The sequence below is a fragment of the Lontra canadensis genome, unplaced genomic scaffold (genome assembly GCF_010015895.1).
Source record: "Lontra canadensis isolate GAN:19392208 unplaced genomic scaffold, GSC_riverotter_1.0 scaffold41, whole genome shotgun sequence".
NCBI lineage: Eukaryota > Metazoa > Chordata > Mammalia > Carnivora > Mustelidae > Lontra > Lontra canadensis.
In genome coordinates, this window is record NW_022631035.1 from 75,755 (window position 1) to 93,887 (window position 18,133).

At 61.7% G+C, this 18,133-nt stretch overlaps 1 protein-coding gene across 1 annotated transcript; it reads right to left on the minus strand.

Annotated features, from left to right (window-relative positions):
• Positions 1-3,407: 3,407 nt before the first annotated feature.
• On the minus strand, positions 3,408-17,144 carry METRNL (meteorin like, glial cell differentiation regulator). The gene is made up of 4 exons (XM_032870305.1): positions 16,957-17,144; positions 10,520-10,905; positions 4,712-4,771; positions 3,408-3,902 (listed from the first exon to the last, which is right to left on the minus strand). The coding sequence occupies exons 1-4, from the start codon at positions 17,127-17,129 to the stop codon at positions 3,586-3,588; spliced, it is 936 nt and encodes a 311-aa protein (XP_032726196.1). The 5' UTR covers positions 17,130-17,144; the 3' UTR covers positions 3,408-3,585.
• Positions 17,145-18,133: the final 989 nt, after the last annotated feature.

Sequence of the window (18,133 nt, forward strand, 5' to 3'; positions counted from 1 at the left end):
ACAACCAGAGCTGCCCCACCCAGCCAGCTCTCCACTCCTGGGCCCTGGCAGCCACTCTCACCAGTGTGACTCACAGCCGCCCACTCCAGAGGGCAGGGTCCCTGTGCGGGGGCAGGACGTGCAGCCCCAGGGAGCAGCTGACTCAAGGCTCCAGCCTCACCCAGAGCTGGCAGGGTGCGTCCAGCTGGCCAGCCTGGTGTGGGTGGTCTGCTGGGGACCCTCACCGGGAGGTCCAGCACCCACCAGAGGCCAGGGCAGGGGCACCTGCACGTGACACTCTGGAGCTTCCCCAGGTCTCACTGGGCCGCCTGGGCGGGTGTGAGCTGTGGCTAGACCTGAACTGAGCACGTGATCCCCACAGCTGCAGTCCGTCCCAGCCCAGCTCCTCCAGACAGGTACCCAGATGCCCAAAACGAGGCCCAGGACGTGACACCCCCCCACCCCCCACAGCTGGAGTCCACAGGATCAGCTGACTTCCCAAGCAGCCAAGATGGGGGCAGGGGTGGATCAAGCATTAGAGTGCCTGGGCCGGAGAGCCCTTGTGGAGCCCCAACCAGCAGGAGGAGAGGTCTGAGGCCACTCCTGAATGTCCCATCTGGGGTGGCAGAGGAGGGAAGGAGAAACACTCAGGCACAGTGGGCAGTCTGTGAACACAAGAGCCCGCTGCCCACAGATACCGTGGTCCACAGAGCAGCTCAGAAAGCATCTGTTTTTCTTGATTTCGGTTGTCATTAGACAGGCCCAGACCTGGGCTCCTGCCACCAGCATGTTCGAGAAAAGTGCTAAGAAAGGGTGTCCAGTGCCACTGGGGGACTGCCACACTACTGAGGGACACCAGGGCCTGCTAGGAGGAGGAGGCACATACGGGGCCATGCCGGGGTCCTGGCTGACTTTGGGGGGCAGCAGTGTCCTGGGACATGTTGCTCTCCGGGGAAATGTACAAGGAGGAGGTGAAGGTTCCCTCCAAGCCCAGCAGTGGAAGGAAGAAGAAAGGAGCAGGCAGACCCCTTGCTGTGCTGGGAGGCCCGGCTTCTCCTTAGAGCAAAAGCACGTGATGGCCGGAGACGCTGGGGGTGAAGCTTGACGGGGGAAGGCGGGCCTGGGTCACACCTCTCCTTCGACCTCTGGACAGAGCTGAAGAAGGGTGCCCACGGCTCTGTCCCACACAGTGTCCTGGACCAACCACAGCCAAGCCAGAGACACTGGACAGCCAGAAGGACCCTCTGGAGACCCTCCAAGAGCCTTGTCTGGCCCGTCAGGGCTCCACGGAGTGGGACTTCCCCGAGGATGGACGTGGGAGAGCTGGAATTCCAGTATCACAGAGCAGGCTCAGGCACGTGGTGGCCTCGGATGTCCACAGGAGGCTCTGAGTAGCAGGAGGGCAGGGATCTCAGAAATGGCCAGCCCCTCCGGCCACCAAGCAGCCTTGGATGGGGGCTGCTCCACGTGGTATCCAGCTCCCATGCTGTGCAACCCCCACCCTCTCCCCCCACACCAGTGCCACCCTGGGAACAGAGGCACACCCAGGGAGGACACTTCCCCCCCTCCCGCTGGCCCTGCTCTCTCTCCAGACCCCCATCAAGAAGACTTCTCCCCCAAGCCAGCTCTCACCGGCCACCACTGTGTCTCTCCATGAAGAGCTGAAGCCTCAAGGGCAGTGGGAGCTGCTGTCCACCCCGGACGTCAGCCCATGGGGTCAGGTCCCCGGGTCCTCCCAGGGTCCCTGAACTGACAGAAGGCGGAGCGCCAGCCCTAAAACCGAAACCCAACCTTCTCGTTTTGCAGCACCTGCAAGCCCCGCCGCATCCTCCCGGGTCAGAGTCAACACCCAGAAAACCCCACAGCGTGAACCCGGCCGCAGGTTCTCTGTGGCCCTGGCACACCTGCTCCAGGCATAAACACGGCAATTACCAGCCGCGGTAGGACCTGTTCCCATCGCCACCCCTGCTGCCTCGGGTGACCGCCCTGCTCCCTGCTGTGCAGGTGTGGAGCACCTGCTTCTTGTTGTGACCTGCAGGGGCCCACGGACCTGAGCCAGCTCGTGCCTGAGCCAGGCCACACTACCTGACGCAGGCCACACCTGAGCTAGCACAGGGCACCTACCTGTGGCCGCACAGCATGCCTGAGTCTTGGGTGCGGCTGGTACGCTCCTGGCTGTGTAGTGTCCTCTCCCGGGGCCCCCTCCGGTCTCAGCAGCTGCTTCCCTTAGTCAGCTGATTCACAGATGCGGATGCTTAGGTCTGACTACCTGATACCCCGGTGACCCCTAGAGGGTGAGTAGTGTCCTCCCAAATTCCCATCTTCTTAGAACCTGTGACTGAACTTATTTGGAAATAGGGTCTTTGCAGGTGTCATCACTTAAGACGAGGCCGCTCCGGTCCCTGTAACTGGCGTCCCTGTGAGAGGAGGGACTCAGACACAGACGCACAGACGGCAGGAGGAGGCAGAGCCCGGAAACACGCTTCCACAGGCCGAGGACTGTCGGCAGCCACCAGAAACCTCCCCCTCCCCTAGAGCCTTCAGAGGGAGCCTGGGCCTGCTCGCACCTTGCTTTTGTACTCTGGCCTCCAGAACGACTTTGGTCTGTCCAAGCCTCAGTCTGTGGGCGTTTGTTACAGCGGCTGCTGGGGACCTGCTCATCCTCCAGCGTGTGGAGGTCGCCCAGTGCCGACCAGCTCCCCACTGCCCAGACTGGCCGTGGCCCGGGGCGTTTGGGGGAAGCTGCAGTCAAAGGGCAGGATCTGGGCTACCAGGAACGGGAGGGCCGGTGCTAAACCGGATAGAGGTGGAAGGAGGAGCTGAGGCACGGGCTGGCTGAGGCACGGTGGTGTTTTCTGAGGCACGAGAGTAACAGCCTCACTTAGAGTCGGGGCCGGAATGAAGGGCCGGGAGCAACAGGGCCGCTGGGTCTCCTTCAGGTGTGCTGCCCCTAGGACAGGCCCTGACCCCACAGCAGACCCCACAACAAGGCTGCGGGGCTTCTTCAGGTGTGCTGCCCCCAGGACAGGCCCTGACCCCACAGCAGACCCCACAACAAGGCTGCAGGGCTCCCTCGGGTGAACTGCCCCCAAGAGAGGCCCTGACCCCAGTCCGGGGCCACGCACACCTGCCCCGGGCTGCGGACCACGCACCACGGCTCCATCAGACGCTGGCCTTTATTCTCTGGAATGGAAACAGCCTGCAGCCCAAAAGTGACCACGGCCAGTAAAGCACATTCTTTGAAAAGCAAAAACAAAACAAGAAATACGTATTTGGCTCCGTCAGTTTCCGTGACAAGAAACAACTCTGATCGGTACGCAGGCGGTGTGCAAACCGGCGCGGGGCGTCCTCTGTGGGCTCCGGGCATACCAGCCGAGCACAAGGACGTCAGGTGCTTTGAAAAACGGTATGAAATGGCACACAAGGCATTTTAAGACTCTGGAGTTTGTTTCCTATGGACTTTTCTTTTTTTAAAAAAAATATAATAACTTAGTTTGCATTTTACAACATTTCCCATCAGTCAGGGAGCCCTCGGCTGGGACCTCGTGGCGTGTGCCCCTGCGGCCTGAGCCCCAGGAGCCCCGATCCGAGCACCCCGTGCCCCCGTCACTCCGTGCCCATCTCGCAGGGGTTCAGGCCCCTCTCCTCAGCGTCCCGGTACAGCCTCTGGAAGTCCCTGAAACGCGGGGCACAGCCAAGCCAGGCCTCCCCGAAGCGCATGTGGCCGGTGAAGAGGAAATCCCCACGTCCGGGCCGCACGCCGCACTCCAGCAGCGTGAGCACACGTCCCTGCCAGCCGCCACCCTCCGGAGCCGGCCAGAAAACCCTGCTCTTCTGCCGGTAGAGCCGGCTCACGTGCAGGTGGATGGTGGACTCCTGCTGCTCTGGGGCATGAGTGACGTTCTGGATAGAGCCTCGTACAACTGCGGAGACAAGGACACGGGGGTCAGCGGGTCACCGGGGGCATCTGCGCCAGGGCCGACCCCGGATCCTGCGCTCCGGAAACCCCAATAAAAAGAACAATTCACAAGCATGAGGCCTGGAGGGGCTGTCCCTGACCCTGTCGCAGGTAAAGATATTTGTCCCCAGCCATGTAAGTGGGAGAAACAGGAGCTAGAAACCACCCGTGCATCACCCTTTCAAGTTGGAACAAGACAGGGGACCCCAGTTAGCACACGGGACCTGCAGCGGCTCTGAATCATGGTGGGGCAGCGCGGTGGAGCTCAGAGGGGAGGAGGTGATGGGCAGGGGCAGGCAGAGCCGGCCCTCACCCAGGACCCTGCCCAGCCCCAACCCTGGCTATGCAGGACCTCATACGTGCCCTTGGGGCTGGGAGTGCTCGCAGCCAGGCCCTACTGGGCTGGCTTCCTGTCCGGCCCCAGCACCACACGCAGCAGACGGCTTCCATCCTCTGCCTGAGAGCGCAGGTGCCACTGTCACAAGTGGGCAGTGGAGTCCCTGACCTCAGCCCCTGCCCCCCGCCCCCGCCAGGGTCCCTGGTCCCCAGGGGCAGGAACTCCCGCTACAGAATCCGCAGGGGACCCAGAGGAGAACAGGGCTCTGAGGTGAGGCTAGCATCCGTGTTTGGAGGAAAATGCTCGGTGACCACCTGACCCTCTCCCGGCCTTACAGACAGGGTACAGAGTCACTCTCCTGCCCAGGAAAAGAGCTCTGGAAGGTCCTCCAGGCCCAGGGGGGCTCCCTACATGTGGTGGGGCACGAGGACACTTACCGAAGTCGCTGGTGCAGACAGCCAACAGTACCTCAGCATCCCCGCAAGGGCGGCACGGGGCTGCGGGCAGAGAACAGAGTCAGGAGTGGGGTCTGCGGGACCAAGGCCTCCGCTCGTGCTCGCGAGGTCCTGTAAGAGCTCTGAGCTCAGGGCGGGACAGAGAACCCGAACCTCAGCCACGCAGTGGGGGGCCGACTGCCCCAGCAGACACCTTCAGCTCCAGATGTGGCTGTGAAGGGCACGTACCCTGAGGGCGACTGGCCTCGGTGCTGGTCCCCACTTGGCCTGCCCCTGCCCCACGGGAAACCAACCTGAGCTGGTCTGAAGCTGCAGCCCTACACCAGCCCAGGGGAAGTCGCCTTCACTCCAGCCTCCACATCAGCACCCCAAAATGCTGTGACCGGCCACTCGCACATCACCTGCTCCCCAAGCCGCCGTCTGCTGACAAGATTGGCAGCTCAGGGCACTGCCTAGGAGGACCACTGAGGCTGCGGAAGGGGTCTATGAGCTTGGGGGGACGCTGCCACCTGCACATGCTGTGGGATTCTCGGGCCAGCGAGACTCCACCTCCGCACAGCCCTCCCCCAGACACGGCCGGCCCTCCAACCACGCCCCTGCCTGCAAACGCCGTCCACGGCAGACCCACGTCATAGAAGCCCCAAACCCGGCAGCCCAGGTGTGTCCTCCAGCCAAGCCAGGCCTCGCCCTGTGAACTTTGGCCCTATCCTGGCCCACACCCCACCCTCCCCCTCACTTCCTCATGGGGTGAAGCTCCAGACAGACTGGGCGGGGGCAGCACCTCCCACGCTGGCAACCCTCCCCGAGACCATGGCCCCACTCCTAACTCAGCCCCGGACTTGGGAGGAGGCAAACTCTGGCCTTCACGGCACGTTTCAAGGCCTCTAACTCCGACGCGGAGTCCCTTGGGTTTGGCACAAATTCTCCCGCTCGGGGAAAGGTTAGCATGAGGTCTTGCTGGAACAAGGCCCCAGAACATCCGTGGCTTTGGCCCTTGCTGGACCTGGCCAAAGCTAACCCTGTCCACACACGGACCGGTCACCCTCACAAACCCAGACCTGGATGAGCAGCAAGGGGCAGGGCCAGGCACCGAGGAGCCGGAGCTCAGAGAGGCCCTCCAGGGCCCAGGGCGTGAGCCAGCAGGTTCTGTGCCCCTCGGGCAGCACAGTGCCTCTGTGAGTCTCCGAGCACTGGCCCTCGCCGTCCTGCTCTGGGTGGGGATGGATGTTTGTGCCCCAGGGGTGAGAGACCCAGCCCTGGGAGCCCCTGCAGGTGGGAAAAGGCGGGTCAGCAGTCCATCCCGAGGTGGCCACAGCCCGCCTGTGGGGACCCCTCCCGGAGCAGTCACCCAGAAGGGAGGGGCCCCAGTAGGGGCGCTGGGGCCCGGCACACAGTATGCCAAGCAAGGCTGGGCATGAAGCACGGGTCCACACGAGTACTCCAGAGACACATCTCAGGCCGCAGAGGCAGCCGTGGGCAGTGAGAGGCCCAGGCCACAGCCCGGGTTCAGATCCCCGGCCTGGCTGTGCACAAGTCACCAGGTCTCTGTGGACACAGGAACTGGGACCCCACAAACGGCCAAGGAGCCCGTCCTGTGCGCCCACCCTGCTCACGCTCCTGGCACCGTAGGTGCGCTGATACCCAGCCGAGGGGAGGGCGGCCAGCCAGCCGTAGGACTCCCCCTGGAAGCCTCGGTCAGCCAGTGCCACCCCAGCTGAACTAGCAGAGTCCCCCTGCAGACTCGCCTCGTAATTCGAGTTTTATAAAGCGTAGGTCACCGTCTTGGAAAATCCAGTCTGCGGACGCCAAGAGAAGCAATCTGGAAACAATTATGCATCGGAGCCGTGCTCCTAAAGGCTCTGGAAGCCGCTGGTTTCGGACACATCGAATCTCATTTCCTCGCAGGGGCACATGGGGCGGAGGGGGGCAGCCCAGCTGGGCTTACAGTTCTTGGAGAGGGGGTGGCTGAGGATGGACATCTTAGGGAGATTACCCCGGAATGCGCACAAAATGAACTGAAGACAGGAAACACAGGGTCGGGGAGACAGGCGGGGGCTACCACAGGGACCTAGGTGAGGGGGGTCAGGGTGCAGGCAGGGAGGACGGTGGGGGGCCCTCGCCAAGGACAGGTCACAGATGGCCACCTACTGTTCTGGCAGATGGGACTGCCCAGGGACACATGCAATTTCCAAAGCAAAAACTGTCCCAGGACACCCACCTGGGCCTCTGCACAGCCCATGACAGGTGGAAGGGGACACAGCCAGAACTGGGCCAGTGTGAGCTGAGGCCCAGGTAAGGTTCTGGGGCCTCCTTGGACTGTCATGGCAGCCTGTCACTGGTGTCCCCCGAGATGGCCCCAGGGGCCCTGGCCCGGGCTGGTCAGCTGCCCCCAAGTCCCATCTCTTGTGCCCTGGGAACTCCAATCACACCAGCTTCTCCTCCTCGCCTGTTCCCATCGCTCCCTCTTCCTGGTGGGGACACAGGTGGAGGCCACACCCTTCCACCCCAAAAGGCCAGAGATGGGCAAGATGAGAAATAATTATCCAGTAATTACAGTGGCCAGAGAAGCCAGGCAGGAAACAAAGTGACCCATAGAAAAAGGTCCGGTTCTCTCTCCTTTTCTGTCCCCAGGACATAGTGAGGCTTCTTTCACTTTTTCTGAACTTTGCTACTCATTCCCCACAGCCCATTCCAGCCCATCAGGGCCACCACCAAACTCGGAGCTGGGAAGGCCCCCCCAGTGGAGGGCTCTGTACCCACCTAGCCCACCCCCGGCATCACTCACCCCTTAACTCATCCAATAGAGCAGGTTTCGACAGGGGAGGAGTGATGAGGCCATCGGAACTGGGGACCCAGGCTGCCCGCACATCACAAGGCTCCCCGGTTTCCATGAGCATAACTGCTGTGCATTCACAGCCGGCACCCGCCCCTCTGGCTGTGGGGCTAAAACGCCACCGCCTTCCCACCTCATCTGCTCAAGGAGGCCTGCTCTGGGCAGGCATCACATGGAGCCCAGAGCTCAACCCCAACGATGGATGCGGCTAAGCCGGCAAGCCCCTGCTCTTCAGCTGCCCGAGAAGTCGTGCGACAGCCTGGAACCGGACGTCCTCCTGGGCTGCCCCAGGCAAACCAAGGAGAATGAGGTCTGTCTCTGCCCCCGAGACCCAGACAGAGTCCTCAGCCATCCTGCCCAACCCTACTGGACAATGGGGGCTCCTGGTGGTGCCCGTTTTCCCAAGGAGGCTTGGACTCTGGGGAGGACGGCCCCCAGACTGCCCGGCTGAGTTCCCCTGTAAGACCTCAGCACATGTTCTGGATGTGGCCCCAGAGCTTCATCCCTTAGCCCTGGATCTGGCCACGTGCCCACCTTTTGTGTCCTGCCAGATTTCTTCAGCACCTGTGCAGAGCAGCATGACTGGGGTGCCCTGGTGAGGCCCCCGGAGAAGGAGGAGGGCCTAGGGCAGGGTGGGGGGAGGCGAGTCCCACCCTGCCTGCAGGGTGGTGTCTGGGTCCCAAGTCCCCCAGCCCGCAGGCAGGCATCACCTCCCACAGCCCACCCCTTGCTCTGCGCCTGGAGAAGCGGTCTGCCTCTGCATTCTGGCCTCTTGGCTCCCAGAGCTGCTCGGTTCATACCAGGAAGCTGACTTGCAGCTCGAGTGCCCACTAGGTGACCACGTTCACTACAAACACTCCCAAGCGGAAACGTCCAGGGCCGGGAGCCCCACACACGTGGCTCATCTGGGAGCCTCTCTTTTCTCAAGTCAGCACAAACTAGAAGCTGTGACTCATCAGGGAGGGAGAGGGCGGGGCCCCCCAGGCGCCTGGCCAGAAGGCTCGTGCGCACCTGCCCGCCACAGGTGCCCTCCCACCTCCCTAAAGTCTCCCGAGGCTGCAACCAGGGTCAGTGCCGCAGCGAGCCCAGAGCCAAACGGCCAGCAGAGAGCCCGTCATGTCTGGCGGACGTCACCGTGGCCAGATGGCTGACATTCCACATTACGTACCCATTCCTCCAGCATTAAGGGCTTAGGGGCCCATCCCTGATGAAAGGCAAGTACCCCAGGAAGCAGGGACACACCAGCATCCCCAGACCCTGCTGCCCGTCTCCCGCATGGTGCTAACAAGTTCCTAACACACCCTCCTCTCAGCCAGCGATCACTAGTCAGAAACACCGAATTCAGTGACTGGATTTTTTCACATTTTGTTTTTATTGTGAGTTTATTCTAGGTCCCCCAGGGTGAGGCTGGGGTCCCCTCTCCCAGCTCTCCCACCCACCCTATAGCTGGTGATCAAGAGAAAGACTGTTGCGGTTAAAATTTCATTCAGGTACTGAGACTTACAGTAGCTTTTACCATCACCTTCCTGAGTTTGAGCCCTAGTTGAGCATCTGGGGGGGTACAGCAGGGTCCTACCTGGGCAGTCAGGCACTGGAGGGGTCCTACCTGGGCAGTCAGGCACTGGAGGGGTCCTACCTGGGCAGTCAGGCACTGGAGGGGGGCCTACCTGGGCAGTCAGGTACTGGGGCGGGGGGTGTTCCTACCTGGAAGTCCCACACTGATGTTCTCTAAGAGACTAGTTTACTTTGAGAGAGACTGAAGTTTTGGAAAGTGATCTGAGCCAAGAGTGCAGAACAATAAAATGTGGACATCTGTTAGCACATCTGTCTCTCCCCAACTTCAAATCTTTTATTTATCTCCAATAAAATGTGGAGATTATACTCTTCCTGGGGATGGCTTACCCCCCAAACCAGGTGTTTCTGCCTGAGCACTGCTGACATTTGCTGGAACTGCCCCGTGCACTGTGGGGTACCAGCAGCACCCTTGCCTGGCCCGCACCCCTGCCTGACCATCACCCGGGCCAGCTGGTTTCCTGGGGAATGCCCTCCGTGGAACCTGCTCACACCTTCCCACTGCCGGGAGGCTCCTGGCTGCTGACCAGCTTCAGAACTGACACGGATGGTGTCCCCACACGCGAGGGGCCCGTGAGATCACCTATGCCTTGAAGCAAGGGCGAGATGTTTGGCCTGGGCTCCTCTAAAAGACAAGGACTTGTGCACCTAGGCAGTCGGGCAGCTGGGCGAGGTGGGGCATGAGGGGTGAGACCTAGGCCATGCGAGAGCTCCTGGGGCCACTCACCTGTCTTTGGTCTCTGCCTCTGGGACTTTTCAGAGACCAACACTACCCTCCACACAGGGCCCTGCAAAGCTGGCTGCCTGCCTCAAAGGGAAAAACAAAGGAAAACCTAAAACCAACTCAGTATCCCTGTGCACACCCCCGCCCCATGGCTGCTGAGAGCCTCCATCCAGAGCTACGCCTGGAGAGCTTCCCAAGTCCCTGCCCTGCCTGGTTCCTCTACCCACAGCCCCTCTCCTGGCACGCTGCTCGTGTCGCCACTCCACATGGGATAACCCACAAAATGCCCCCAGAGTGGGGACCAGCCCCCTCCCCAGTTCAGGCCGTGCAGGCCCTGCATTATCCTGGAGCGTGAACCAGTCTTGGCTCCCACCCAGAACTCGCCAAGTTGGGGGCCTGACATCAAAAACACTCAGCTAATCCATACGTCAGGAGAAACGCCAGGGCACCCTTGCCTGTTACGGCCCCCACGGCACAGAAGCCGAGCACGGCAGGGAGCCGGGACCGTGGTCTTACCCACCCGCGGCCATGGCTCAGCCGCAGTTCCTGAGAACTAACGGGGCACCGTGCGCCCAACACCCCTCCACCCATGGGCTGTCTGCGGGCGCCCCGAGGCTGTCCTGGAGCCCCTCCCACCCCACCACCAGAGCACGCCACCCACCTGACGGAGTGTGCAGGTCCGAGCCTGCGGGCCGGCTGGTCAGCTCGTACTGGAAGCCCGTGGTCCTCCTGCTGATGTCCTGCTGGGGCGCGGCCTCCACGAAGAGCCCACCGTGCTCGAAGCCAAAGCAGCTCACCCGGCCAGGCCCGCGGTCCCCATCCCGGACCAGCAGCTTCAGTTCTCCAGTTTTCTCCAAATAAATGTTGGCCCCAGAGGAGCCTTTGAGGGGCTTGATGCACAGCGTCAGGAGGCGCGAGGGCGGGAAGGTGTTGGGCCGCACGTTGACAATGAGCGCCCCTGTCGGGTACACCCACTCCACGGAGCCCGCGGCGCAGCGCAGGTACACCTGCTCCACCTCCTTCCTGTGGGCCTCGTGCGTCAGTCCGCTGGGGGAGGGGGGGGGACAAGTGTCAGCACGCACGTGTGGCCTCCGCCGGCCCAGGCGGCCGAGCAGCCCCCACCCACATGCAGGCGGCCGCCCCCTATGTCCAGCCCACCGGTCTGGGGAGGGGTTGCACATGGTCCTGCGGCCAGGCCCCTCTAGCAGGCCCGCCCCAGAGAGTCGCTGCAAGACGGGCCGCGGTGGTAGAGGCCACATGTGTCTCACACCTCGGCACCTGGGTGTGCCAACCTTCAGGGGGGCACCGGGAGCCTGTGTCCTTGGGGTTCCCTGCACCGTGGAGGCAAGGACCACGGAGGTAGAACTTCTGGGACATGACAAGGACACAGGACCCTACCACCAACCCAAGTTCCCGGTGACCTACGGAGGGCTGGGAAGGACAGCAGATTCCCTCCGAGTGTGAGAACAAGGGGCCGGTTTGCTCGCCCCAGTGAGTGATGTAAGCCCCTGGGGATTGGAGGCTGTTGGTGAGTTTCGTCTTCAGCACCTTCCAGACAGACATGTTTGTGTGTTCCCTACAGTGAAGGCTCGATAGCGCTTTCATCTGCAAACCTTGGGTCCCCCGGGGGGCGCCCTCGGTTCTTGATTCGGCCCTCGGCTCAGGTCAAGATCTCAGGGTCCTGGGATGGAGCCACCGCCCATTGCCCTGCTCTTAGATTTTCTGTATTTGACAAAGAGAGTGAGCAGGTGAGAGAGAGAGAGCACAAGCGGGGGGAGCCGCAGAGGGAGAAGCAGACTCCCTGCAGAGCAGGGAGCCCGACACAGGGGCTCCATCCCAGGACTCTGGGACCATGACCTGAGCTGAAGGCAGATGCATCACCGGCTGAGCCCCCCAGGTGCCTCCAAACAAATAAAATTTAAAAATAAACCCTGAAGGGGCACCTGGGTGGCTCAGTGGGTTAAAGCCTCTGCCTTCAGCTCAGGTCATTGTCTCAGCGTCCCGGGATCGAGCCCCGCATTGGGCTCTCTGCTCGGTGGGGAGCCTGCTTCCTCCTCTCTCTCTGCCTGCTTCTCTGCCTACTTGTGATCTCTGTCTGTCAAATAAATAAATAAAATCTTTTAAAAAATTAAATTAAATTAAAAAAAAATAAGCCCTGAAGACCCCACACTGCCAACTGTATTTTTTTTTAAGATTTTTATTTATTTATTTATTTAGAGTGAGAGAGAGCATGAGAGGGGAGGTCAGAGGGAGAAGCAGACTGCCCATAGAGCTGGGAGCCCGACGTGGGACTCGATCCCAGGACTCTGGGACCATGACCTGAGCTGAAGGCAGTTGCTTAACCCACTGAGCCACCCAGGCGCCCTGCCAACTTTATTTTTTAAAAACAAACTCGTGGGGCACCTGTGTGGCTCAGTGGGTTAAGCCTCTGCCCTCAGCTCAGGTCATGATCTCAGGGTCCTGGGATCGAGCCCCGCGTCGGGCTCTCTGCTCAGCGGGGAGCCTGCTTCCTCCTCTCTCCCTGCCTGCCTCTCTGCCTACTTGTGATCTCTGTCTATCAAATAAATAAATAAAATCTTAAAAATAAAATAAATAAAACCAAACTCGAACAGCATGAAAGCCAGAAACAAAGGTAAGGGGAGGGTCCTCCCCGGGGGACAGACACCACGGGGACTGCGTGCAGAAGCCACAGGGAGAGAGACACAAACAGTGAGTGGACCGTTCATCTTCCCAAGGAGAAGCTCTGAGTGCCACGTTCACCTCACTCCCAATAAACATTAAATAGGAAAATATGAAGTGTGCTACACTCTTGGTGAAACAGGTCGGGAGTAAAGTCATTACCTTATGTTTTCAAGAAATTGAAACCCTCAAAAATGTTAAAGCTTCCTCTACTCCAAATTTTAATGTGAATGTCAGCTTGTGCCGATGGTTACGTCATAGCCACCAAGCAGCCTTGGAACTCAACCAGTGACTTCAACCGAGTGTTTTATTACACGAAATTTGGTTCTGATCAGATCTCAGACAGGTTCACCCACATTCTTAGGATTTTTGTGTATAATAAACAATGCTATATTCAGTGCTCTGGCCTGAGTGAGTTACCAGAAACCATTTCTACAGAGGAGAAAACACGTAACATATGGTTTGCATTTACTGTTGGTGACTCACGCCCTGGGCTCCAAAAAACCTCACTTTTCATACAACGGCCAGCTGCAGGCTGGGGCTGCACAGTCATCCTGCAGACCACATCAGAGGGAGGTGTCAAGGAGGTGACCCCCCTCCTAACCCCACTCCCTGCCCCCACAAGGCCCTGGGTCACTAGCAGCCAGCTCAGCCTCAGACGCCTACCAGGGCCGCACACACAGAACAGACTTACAAATTATAGTCAAGTAAAACTCATATAAGCTCATCTGACACATATGTGCAGACGAGCATAATTATAGTGCTGTGTGAAAAAATTAGACTAAATGGTGAGTGGTTGACACAGATGACTATAATCAGCTCTGCTCTTATGCAGCCAAAACGAACTTTATCATAGTGTGCCTCCTCTCCTGTCTCCAGCCTCAAGAGGCAGCTGGACACTTGCCCCATGCCCAAACACCAATCCTTAAAGCTCTCTCCTATAAAAACCATCCTGTCCAAGTCTTCACTTCCCTCTCTGTGGGGGGAGGGGCCCTGGGGCTCAAGGGAAAGGAAAGCCCATACCAGAGGCTTCGGATCCCTCTCACCGAGTCACTTAATCCAAACAGTGGAGGGGGATACCGGGAGGTCCACCCCCCACCCACATCTTGGGCAGGGGCAGAAGGGACACTTGTGGGGACAGGTGACCAACCATGGCTCCCCAGGGAGAGGCGGACCTGAGTCGGGGGGCTGGGCTGCCATCCCCAGCCTGCACATATCACCCTGGACATCTTGTGTGGTGCACATGGCCCTATTTATTCCTAAGTCCCTCTACTAAAAGAGGGCCAGGAACAGCAAGAAGTGGACAGAGAACTTCACCCTTCAACTAATGTCTTCACTGGCCCCAGGGAAGGGTCTACACCCGCCCCAGAGTCCACCGCCAGCATGGGACTCTGCTCTGCCTCTCCCCTCATGCTCTCTTGAAGCACAGACATGACCAGGCACTCGACACGGGTGTTCACACGAAGGCGAGCAGCGTGTGCGATGCGAGACATTGACCCCATCCAGCAGACCCACCAGTCTCTCGGCCTGGGACCCCAACGGGTCTTTAATGAAGTCAAGGGCTCAGAGTCTGTCTGGCTCTAAGTTTCCAGCACCACAGCAAACCTGAAAAAATGTCTGTTTCTGCAAAATTGCTGGAGGAGCGAAAATGTGCCCTATCTGTGACATCACTGATGCTGGCACCTGTGAGCCTCAGAGCACGCCTATCAGACAAAAATAAAGTAACTGGTTTCTGATGGGATGGGTGAAGCTAAAAAGTATGTGTATGTGGCTCTGGCCGGCCCCAGGGGGGAACGCGGCTCTAGCCATATGTGTGGACGAGCATAACCCTAGGGCTGCAGGGAGCTGAGGACACAGACTGCTGCCAGGATTATCTAAACTGGGTTCACACACCGTTCCCAAAAAAAGGAGTCTGCAAGTGTCACTCCCCAGGTGGACACACCTAAGGGGCACCATCATGGAAAGGACAGCAAATTCCAAATTGATACAGACTTTCTGGAGAGGCCAGTGTGGGGGCAGCAGGGCCCACACCCCTCACACCCACAACCCGGACCACCGGAGGCACCAGGAGTAAGAGGTGGTCTCCTGTTTACAAGTCAGGAGGAGCGTTCAGATGGAGGGAGAAACTAGAACTGGAGTTAGCTTTCATTTCCCCACCCAGCAGGAGAATGAGGCCAGGTGTGAGGGACCCACACCCTTGCCGATGGTGGTGGGAAAGTTCGTGGTCCACCTTTACGACCACAGCCTAATAAAGATCAGGGTGCTGTCTGCCCCTGCTCACGGGACGGGGATTGCACAACCTCCTGCTTCATTGCTTGGAAACACCCAGAAACGCATTTCAGCCTGTCAAATGTGCGCAGCCAGTGTCATAAACAGAAACTCCCTTCCTATCTGGGGATCAGAATCCACCCAGCATATCGGGACTCGCACCACCCTGTGCTGTCCTTAGAACAGCTCATAAAAAGTCATAAATGTTCTGGGGGTCAGCAGGCAGATCAGCACGCTCGGATTCCCACAGCAAGGATCTATCAGCTGACCGGCGAGGCATATTGATCACTGGGGAAGCAATGATAATGCAAAGGGGGCCTTATGTTCCAGGAGTGTGGCCTGGCCCTGTCTTCTCTCCAGCTCCGACTGTGGCAGCCCCTGCCGGACTCTGCCTTTGGGCTGAGTGAGGATAGCTGGAGGGAGTCCAGAACCAGGGGTATGTCAGCAATGATGGAGACAGAAGGGTGGCAGGCAAGTGCCCCTGCTTTTCCAGGTAGAGAAGAGGATACAGACACCTGCTGGGTCCAGGAGCTAGCTGGCCCTCAGGACTTTATGCCTGGAAGGGGACGCCTGTCCTGGGGATCGGAGGGGTCTTCGAGGGAGCGCTGGTCAGAGCCTGAGAGGATGTCAGCCCCTCTGGAAACCCAGGCTCCCAAGGTGGGACCAGGTCTGTTTCTGATCTGCGGAAGGAGGACACCCTAGACCTCAGTTTGGGGGTGCACTGATTCATCCAGCAGAAGCTGCAAAACAGGGAGTTTAATTACCAGCGTGGGGGAAAGGGCAGCCCTGGAAGAGTGTGTCAGAGTCGGAGGCTCCCGGCCAGCTCAGGGCTGGCGCCAGCATTCTCCAGGCCAACCCTCCCCCAGAGCTCCAAGCTCGTGGCCCCAGTCTCAGCTCCTCCATCCCTGCTCTGGCGTGTGCAGGGAGTTGGTGTGGTGGGGAGGAAGGCCACCACAAGGCCCAGCCTCCGCAGCCCAGGACCCTGGCTGTAGGAGGGGTGGAAAGGAGCAGGGGACTTGCCAGCATCCACAGAGACCTGGGTCTGTAAGTACCCAAGATGACCAGCGGCTGCCCTGCTGACACAGAGCCCAGCACACTGGCACAACCCCAGCCTTCTCGGAAAAACTGTCTTCACTCAGAATAACCCCGTGATACCCTCCAGCATGAGGTGTGAGCCTGCGGGAGGCTTCCCATCAGACGTCAAGGCCAAGGGGCTCGCGTAGAGGCCCTGCTCCATGGAACAACCCCACGCGGAGAGCCACCGGCAGACCCGGCCCGCAGTTTCGGAGAAGGAGATGCTCATCGCCCTCTGCAAACTCCTTCACCCGCACGAAACTCGGTTTTCCAGCTGCGAGCTGCCTGCCGCGGGGCTGAGGGCGCCCTCGGCGGATGGCGGTTTCTCACCCCAGGAGCTGTGCCCTCAGGAGCCCCGCCCGCGCACACTTGTGACTTGCACTCCTTTCTGCTTGTCACACTTCAGTTTAAAAAAAAGTCCTCGGCTGCCACAGTGGAGGGGCATGGGGCGGGGGGTGGGGGGGTCGCCGAGCCCAGCGCGCGCGCTGCCAAGGGCGGCCTGACCTTCACCGGGTCCCGGGCGGGGACAGGGCGGGGGGCGCCCGGCGGGGCCAGCACTCCGCCCGCGCACAGGTGTCTGCCCGCGGGTCTCCGCACGCACAGGCGTGGTCCCCGCCGCGGTCAGCGCCAGGCCCGGCTCTGTCCACCCGAGCCCCCCGCTCCCTCCCGCGGACCCGCCGGCCCTTCCCGCTCGGCCCTGAGCGCAGGCCCGGCTCCTCCCGCCCGGGGCGCGCAAGTCCTCGCCGCGGGCAGAGCCGGGAAGGGCCGGAGGACCGGCCCCCGCCCGTGCGGGGTCGGCGCGGGACGAGTGGGCTGCCGGGTCGGGACCGACCCCGCGGCGCGGCGGGCGCACCTCCCCCTGGGCGTCCTCAAGGCCGGGGCACCCGGACGCCGCGGGCTCTTTTGTTCTAGACCCGGGGGCGGGGGCGGGGGCGACGGGGACGGGACTCAGCCCGGAGAGCGGGCGCCCGAGTCCCCGCCCGGGCCGCGCCCCCGCACGGTCGGCGGGCCCGGGAGGGGAGCGCACGCGAAGGGAGGGCGGTGGACCCGGGCCGGGGTCTCGCCGCGCGGACTCACCTCCCCTTCCAGCTGCACAGGTCGCTCGAGTACTGCGCGCCCGCGCCGCCCAGCAGTGCGGCCAGCAGCAGCAGCAGCGGCAACGGCGGCGGCGGCGGGCCAGGGCCCGGGGCGGGGGGCCGCGGCCACAGCTGCCCGGCGCGCCCCCGGGCCGCCCGCGCCGCGCCCCGCATGCTCCCGCTCCGGCTCCGGCTCCGCCGCCGACCCCGCGTCCGCGCCCACGGAGCAGACCCTCAGCCCGGCGCGGCCGGGAGGGCGGGCGGGGCTGCAAGTCCCGGTGAGTCACGTCGTGCGCCCCCCGCGCACCCGGCGCGGCCGCCCGCCCATCCCGGCCGTAGCCGGGGCCACCCGAGCCGCTGCAGCCGCTGCAGCCGCCGCAGTCGAGCAAAGAGCGCCGCGCCCCGCCGCCGCCACCGCCACCCGAGCCTCTGAAGTAGGCGAGTCCGCCGTCCTGGTCCCGGCTCAGCTGGGGGGCGGGTCCGCCGGCCGCTCCGCCCCCCCGCCCCCGCCCCGGGCCCGCCCCGGGCCCGCCCCGCGCGCCGGAACTCCGCCCCGAGTGCGCGCTCGAGCCCCGAGTGCCCGGCCGGGGGCCGGGGGGCGGCTCCGCCGAGAGGTGAGGCGGCTCGAGGGACCTGGAGAAGGATCCGCGAGACGCCCCGGCCGGAGAAGGGCGGGGCGCCAGCGCGTCCCGGCCGGTGCGATGCGGGACCGGGACCCCAAGTGCCCGCAGACCCGAGCCGGCGCCCGGCCCGCCGATCCGTCCTCAGCCGCGGTGCTGTGACCCCGTCGTGCGGACTGAGCCGGGAATGGCCGCTGGGCTGTGGTGGCGGCTCCTGGCCTTGCCGCTACTGTGTGACCCGTGTCCCATCCGGGATGTTCCTGGCATCCAAACCCACGCAGAATCGGAGAGTGCTTTGCAGAGGTTCAGACTTGGTCCTGCTCTGCGACCCACGGGGCAGGGGAGGCCCAGCTGCAGCTGGTGATGGGACCAACTCACTGTTGAGTGCACCGTGGACTCTGGAGTACCCCCTCCACAGAGGGCTCTGGGCCGCAGCTCGTGGCGGAGCTCTGCCTGCTGGTCCTCACCAGCCCCACCCCCGATTGGCTAGTACCCGCTTCACAAGCCTCACGCTGGATTCCCCCTGGGGACATCTGGTGCATTGTAGGATTTTAGCAG

Excerpts from the sequence above, each read along its gene's own strand:
- METRNL (XM_032870305.1), bottom strand. The coding sequence starts at position 17,129 with ATGCGGGGCGCGGCGCGGGCGGCCCGGGGGCGCGCCGGGCAGCTGTGG. Across the intron at positions 10,906-16,956 it reads CTGTGCAGCTGGAAGGGGAG|CGGACTGACGCACGAGGCCC; the intron begins GTGAGTCCGCGC and ends CCCCTCCCCCAG. Across the intron at positions 4,772-10,519 it reads GGACCTGCACACTCCGTCAG|CCCCGTGCCGCCCTTGCGGG; the intron begins GTGGGTGGCGTG and ends CTCTGCCCGCAG.